This window comes from Primulina tabacum, chromosome 2 (assembly GCF_025594145.1).
Source record: "Primulina tabacum isolate GXHZ01 chromosome 2, ASM2559414v2, whole genome shotgun sequence".
Classification (NCBI taxonomy): Eukaryota; Viridiplantae; Streptophyta; class Magnoliopsida; order Lamiales; family Gesneriaceae; genus Primulina; species Primulina tabacum.
The window spans coordinates 50,013,207-50,020,654 of record NC_134551.1 but is presented as its reverse complement, the minus strand read 5'-3'; the positions used below and the strand labels follow the sequence as shown (position 1 = coordinate 50,020,654).

At 33.1% G+C, this 7,448-nt stretch overlaps 1 protein-coding gene across 1 annotated transcript; it reads left to right on the top strand.

Annotated features, from left to right (window-relative positions):
- Positions 1 to 5,575: 5,575 nt before the first annotated feature.
- LOC142538013 (putative purine permease 4) lies at positions 5,576 to 6,966 on the top strand. Its single transcript, XM_075643459.1, has one exon. The coding sequence runs from the start codon at positions 5,645 to 5,647 to the stop codon at positions 6,827 to 6,829; it is 1,185 nt and encodes a 394-aa protein (XP_075499574.1). The 5' UTR covers positions 5,576 to 5,644; the 3' UTR covers positions 6,830 to 6,966.
- The last annotated feature ends 482 nt before the right edge of the window (positions 6,967 to 7,448 follow it).

The window sequence follows — 7,448 nt, the reverse complement described above, 5'->3', positions numbered from 1 at the left end:
TCATGGGACGGGTCTCGAGTCCAATTTTTCAGACCCGACCGGATATGGGACGGGTCATGGGTCCTATAAAACCCGCCCCATACCCACCCCATATATGTGTATATAAATACCCTAGGGTTTTAGTTTTATTAATTTTCAATTTTTTTATTAGCTCACCTCAACCATAACGGTTTTAGTTATTCCTATGTCAACTGTTGCATTTGAATATGCTTTTAGCAATAGTAGAAGAATAGTTGGTCCTCATCTTAGTAGACTCAATCAAACGACTTTGGAGGCAATGATGTGCGCGCGAAGATGGTTGTGGGGTGAGATGAAAGGTAAATAAATTAAAGTTTATTTTGTTATTGTACTTTCATTTTAATTTTTTTACTATACTTACTCTTTTTAAATTACATTTTTTTACAATTTGAAATTACAATTTTATTTTTTCAATGTACTTTATCTATTTAATTTAGTAGTTAATTCTTCAAGTAGATTACCAACTTGTCTCATCATTCTTGATGAAGAGCGAAATGATCCCGAAGAATATGTCTGAAATATTGCCTACTCGCTGATTTTATATTGATATGTTTAAATTATGTTATGACTTATTTTTGGAGATGTCAAGATTTTTTTGGAGATCTAGTAACTCTTTTTTTATATAATTCTTTATGTCGTGAAAATACTTTGTTTGTTATTATTAAATGTGGTCGAAGACTTGAATTAATTTTCCACAATGTTGTGTTTAGATGCTTGTCTGTTTCATAATTCAGTCATGTGAGAAGAAAGATTAATTTTTTATTTTAAAAAAATTCGGGTCTCATGGGTTACCCGGCCCCGTTTCGTATTGGATGTGGGGGGGTCCGAAGAATATTTAACCGGGGTGGGGCGGGTAATGAGTCAAAGTTTTTTTCATGGGGAGGGTCTTGGGTTTAGCCAAACCCGTCTCATACCCGCCCCATTGACATCTCTAGTAGCAAAGGAAACAAAAAATTCCAAACAACACACACGTGTCTGTCTATATATATATATATATATATATATATATAAAGCCGGGATGAAGAGGTATTTCGTCGGCATGAAACTCCAGGTACGTTGCTGTAATATTAATGGATTCTCTTGACATCTAGCAGACCAGTAGTTTAATTTTTTTTATATATATTTGAATTAAATACTTGTCGCCTGTTTAGAGTTGCCACACTAGAAATACATATTAATATATATATAACAGTAGTTTTTTTTTTTTTCTCTCTTTCTTGTTTGTTTATTTATTCATTTTGAAGTTTTAAAAAGTTTCCAGCCCTTTTCCTGAAAGGATTTCACGTGTAGAGACATACGAAAAGAAAAGGGTTTTCGTGTCCTTAATGCTTCTGATTTCACGGGATTTTCAAGATTTATATATATAAAATCTGACAAATTATGGAGGGATTAAATTGATATTTGAATCGTTGAAATTAAAAAAAAAGTGTGTGTTGAAATTAAAAAAAAAAAGAAACAAAAACAAAAGTGTAATATTAGTATCATATAAGGGTAAAATTGGAAGAAAAAGTTGGTGTCCCATAGGTGGTTATCATCATGCCCTCATCCTTAATAAAATAGAATATATTAAACATGTTTTTATATGATTAATAAAAGTGATATTTAATGTTTGCATTAAATTTATTGTCTTAAATATTATCATAGCAAAGTCTTAGTTTATTGGATTTAACTATGAATTGATAATTAATCCATGTGTAATGATTATATCAATGAACTATTATTTTTGTATAGTAAGATATTTCATAATGAACAATATCATTACAATTTTCATAGTTTTAGAGAAGTAACTATGGAATTAATAAGTTAAATAAATTAATTAAAGAATTTGATTATTTATTCAATTTATTGGAGTTCCTAATTATGAGTCTATAGTCCCACTACGCCTTTCAAATTAATGATAGATTAGAAATACAATTTAGAAATCATATGTGAAGATGAAATTTTTTTCCATAACTTCAAGGACTGGAAAATAAATATAATTAGTCGTGACATTTTAATTAAATTTAAATTATAATTATGAGATAATTATAGGTTTGAATTATTATAGTCATATCCAAAAGATATTAACAATATATTTAATATATTGTTAAGATATATAAAAAGATATTATTAGAACGAGATTTTAGAATACATTATATAGCTTTTGTGGGATTTGAAAAATCAAAAATGAAAAGAAATCAACAAAATATCAAACTTTGGCAAAGCATTTTTCGATTTACACTGCTTTTATTTTATTTTATTTTTTAAAATTATATTTTATTAAATAAAAATAATTGAAAAGGTAGAAAACGGGTTACCTTCTAAAAGAAAGATTGAAAATATTTTCAAAACAAAAAAGATTGATTTCTCTTTTATATATATATATAGACAGACACATAATGGATGGTCGTGGTTTCTGTTCTCGGATTCACAGAAAGAAAGAAAGAAAGGTACAAGAGGTTAGTTTTTCTATAAAATAATTTTGTTTAAATTCATCATGAATTTATATTCATGTGTTTTTTATTATAATTTATGAGATTATATAATCGTTTTCGGTGTATTTCAATTTGATCCGGAAAAAAAAATATTTTGTAGTTCCAACAATTATTTTACGTGTAATTAATGAGAAATTCCGAAATGTGGATATATATATACTTCTGAATAATTTCGGATACATTTACTCTTTCGATATTTAATACGGATGCCATTTGTCCTGGTGCATGGCTTTATGCCCTTGCTGTTTAGAACTTGTCAAGCATTCTACTCACTCGTTCCTTCTGTTTCGCCATTTTTTCATCGACACTGACTACTGTACCCCCATCAGTTTCAGTAATCTATATATATATTGTTGGATCTCGGTTTTCTACACGTTCAAACGCAGTGGAAGTTTAAAATTTTTTATTTTGTTTTGACAATCAAAATATGTTTTGATTGGGCGCTCGTATGATTTTATCATAAACATTCATAGGGCGTCAGAGTTTATTATACCTTTGGTGAATGATTCACACGGCTCCAACTATTCCGGGATTAGCGGAGATAGCTCTTGATGAATTTCCTACGAACTTTCTTCAGATCTGCTTTCTTTGATCCTCCTATCAAGTCCACGACTAGATCGCTTGTTCCTCTTCCAAATTGCACTAGAAAATTTGGAAGAAGTTTCTACGTTGAGATCAAAATTTGAGATATGACTCAAATTTCTTTTCCTTGAAAAATGGCCAAAAATATTTTGGAGGAATTTTGTGAAACTCACGTGAATCACCGTTGGAATGATGGAGGCTAGGTCAATTTTTATTTCCTTAAAAACAATAGCTTGACCTAAATTCCACAATTAACATTAATGGGCTTGATTAATTAATTGAGCTAGTCCAACTAGTTTAATTAATTAATCAAAGTCCATTAATAACTTTAATTATTTAATATGTTGGATTTGTACTCGTACAAGCCCATTAAACATACTCCCACTATATTTGATTTAATATTTAATAAACTCAACTTTTGAGCTTAATAAATTAAATCAATTATAAATTAACATTTGAATTTAATATTTAAATTATAAATTCAACTCCTTGAATTTATCACATCCAAAATTTAATATTTAATAAACCCAACTTTTGAGTTTAATAAATTAAATTATCAAATTTTATAAATTCAACTCCTTGAATTATTCTCTCCAAATGTCATAAATTCAACTTTTTGAATTTACTATATCATAAATTCAACTCCTTGAATTTATTTTCTCAAAATTTAATTATCATAAATTCAACTCCTTGAATTTACTATATCATAATATAAATTCAACTCCTTGAATTTATTCTCTCAACGGGAACAAATGATCCAGTACTTGTGTGACCCTCAATGGTTCAGGGATACAGCTAGCCGTGAGTTCACAAATCTTTGTGATTCAGAATAATATTTATTCTTATTCGGGCTTACCATAGTTAGTCCCATTCTTTTCATCAACACCTTGATTAAGAATGTCAGAACTCATTTCTGATTGTACCCATCGGATCATGGTAAAAGCGTCTAGTAGCATCGCCCCATGATCCCCTAGGTATCACTGATAGTGCCTGTAAGAACCAGTCGATTATGATTAACGTACAGTACGGTCACATCATCTCATATATCCCGATCGAATCTGCAACCATTGGTTCATCGAGGGTTGCATAATAATTCGATAACTGTGTGACAACTATAATAGTGGCATCGCGTGTACTATTGGAGAACTCCTTCTCCAACATACATCTCATACTCTAGCCAGAGATTCCATGCACTATTATTTCATTAGATCACATAGGATATCCACACCCGCAGGTGAGCGGTGAATCCCCGACTACAATGCACTGGCTCCTATATGTGTCGCAACTGTACCCAACCTCGCCATCTGATGACTCTCATGGAGCCGGTAAACGAGTCAAAGCACAGCCCTAGCATATAGAGCCTCAGTGTTGTCCCGGGTCGTAAGGACTAATGTGTACAATCATAACCACGGACTTATCCTCTCGATTAATGATAACCACTTGGAAAGTTTGAGGGAGGGTTGTTCGGTATAATCATCATATGACTACCCATCTGCATGTTTGGACATCTCCATGCCCTTACCAAGAAACGCAGTACACAACATCACAGATGCTAGTCTCGAACTCAAGCGATCTTTATCCATGTTTTAGGCGGCTGAATCGACTAGTAACGAATTTAGAATATGCAGTGTTTACAAATGAGTTTCAACATCGAATTGCGATTTATTTGTATTAAAGCATAATCAAGGACTTTATCTATGCTGTTTGCATGGGTATACAGATAAAGTATAACGAAACCATTAAAAGTTAAATTATATTAAAATAAAGATTGTTTATTTCACTTGAGTCAATAAATTACCTAGCCAACCGTTGGCTTGCAGGGCATCTACTCTAACACACACACATATATATATATATATATATATAATGTTATAATGTACATAAAATTTAATATTACTTTTAGATTACTATCCCATTTGTGATTTATAGGTGAAATTGATCGATACATGTTGATCTATTGAATATTCACTTGTCACATATATTAACCTTAGATTTATGACAGTAGCTGTTTCCATAACGTATTGTGAACATTTATCAATACACTTGGAGTTTATTGATTATTCAAAATGCACCATTTGGGTAGGACAGAATTTCAATAAGTGAAGAAAATACAATCTTCAATTGTTTGTCTTGAAAGCGTGAGAGTGAGAACCTTTTCACTAAAATTCGAGAAAGAACAAACTTTAAATAAAAAAAGGAACAAGGTTCGATTCGTAACGTTTTCCGAGATTTCAATTAAATTATAATTGAACTAATTAATTTCCCCTTCTGTTTCTTTCTTTTGTCTGAACAAAATTATGATAATAACTCCATCTTGTTTGACTCGATGGGTTCTGTTTGGATTTTTTTAGTTTTCACTTAACATTAAATTTCATGCTGTCAACTTTGGCTTTGGACTTCTCGTGCATATATGTAACTTTCCTATGCATGGTTTTGTTCATGATGTTCCCATGAATTAATATTGACTCTGACTCAACTGTAACGCTTTTTATTTCTTTTCTTCTTTTCTATATTTTTTTGCGAGAACATGCAGAACAACGTTATTTGATTGAATACGTGAGTACGTGACCATGTCCATACCCGGCCAAACTTCACTGGAGACACCACCAGCAGCAGCAGCAGATAAAGAAGGAATACAACTATCTCCGATTAATAATGAGATAAGTAAAGTAGAAGTTGAATCAGATCATGCGGTAATAATCAAGATCCAAGGAACAGTGCCTGAAGCACGAGGGGGAACTGCTAATGCCCACCACACTCTTCTGCTACTGATAAATTACGCGTGTCTGTTTGTGGGTTCGGTTTCTTCAAGCCTAATCTCCAAGTTCTATTTCATTCACAAAGGTTCCAGCAGATGGGTCTCAACATGGGTTCAGTCCGCCGGTTTTCCTATCCTGATGCTTCCAATATGTCTCCCTTACTATCTTTTCAAATCTTCTCGTAGGAGACCTTTCTCTGGATTCACTCTGAAGATTTTTCTTCTGTCCATCATTGTGGGTGTCTTTATGGGTCTCAACAACCTTCTCTTTTCTTGGGGGACTTCGTATCTACCCGTGTCTACATCCTCTCTTGTCCTGTCTTCTCAACTGGCTTTCAATCTCGTACTCTCTATGATTTTAGTGAAACAAAAAGCGACCTACACAAACCTCAATTGCGTCCTACTTTTGACTCTTAGCTCGGTGCTTGTAGGCTTGGGTTCCAGTCACGACAAACCCCCTGGTTTGACTCGTTCCGAATACTTGGTGGGATTCCTGTCAACTATAGGTGCAGGATTGCTGTTCGCTTTGTATCTCCCGGTTATGGAGCTAATATACAGGAAGGTGGACTGCTATGGTATGGTGCTGGAGATGCAGCTGGTGATGGAACTGGCGGCGACGGTGTTAGCAACTGTAGGCATGGGCGCGTCGCATGGTGGATTTTCGGTGATGAAGGTTGAGAGCACAATGGTGTTTGATAAAGGTTCCACCGCATACTGGTTGACCATTGCATCGAGCTTGATCGCATGGCAATTATGCTTCGTAGGGACAGCGGGAATGGTGTTCTTGACGACGTCTTTGACGGGAGGGATATGCATGACGGCGCTTCTTGGCGCGAACATCATGGGTGGCGTGATCGTGTACGGGGATAAGTTCGGCGGAATGAAGGCGGTGTCGACAGTGCTGTGCGTTTGGGGTTTCTGCTCCTATCTCTACGGCATGTATGTCAAGAACCACAAAATACCAAGCAATCAATCCAGTAATGATCCGACGAAATAAGACTGTCTACCTAGCTATATGAAATATTCATCGTTTGTCGTGCAATGTATCTTTCTACACATGAATTAATATTTAGGTTCAATACTATCTATTTTCTAATGTCAAAAGCAGCCTTTCAACTTTTTTCATCTCTTCCTTTGCTTATATTTCTTTAGGAATCGCACGAAATCTGCCATAATGAAATGAAACTTAATATTTTTAATAAGAACTGTTGCAGGAATTGTCGCACTGTGAGAGATAGCAGTGGTTTGATCATATAAAACCATATATTATTCTATCTTACAAAAAACCATTAATTATTATATCAGTTTATGTAATCATATATTGTATCATACAAAATTCTCTATTCACTATCATCTATCTTGCCATTCAAATACTGCAAGCAATTGTGAGCGGAATTTGTTTAGTAAAGTGAAGTAAAATTCTAAGAAATTGAAATATATAGAAATAAAATTCAGTCTCACTAAAATTATAAAAGGCTAATGTAAATGAAAAAATTGTAATATCACCAAAAAGTTATATGTACTTTTTTCAAGTTGAAACGATTTAATCTTTAAATATATTGAAATTTAAAAATATTTTATGACGATCTTTTTTTAAAAAATATTCTATAGTTTTT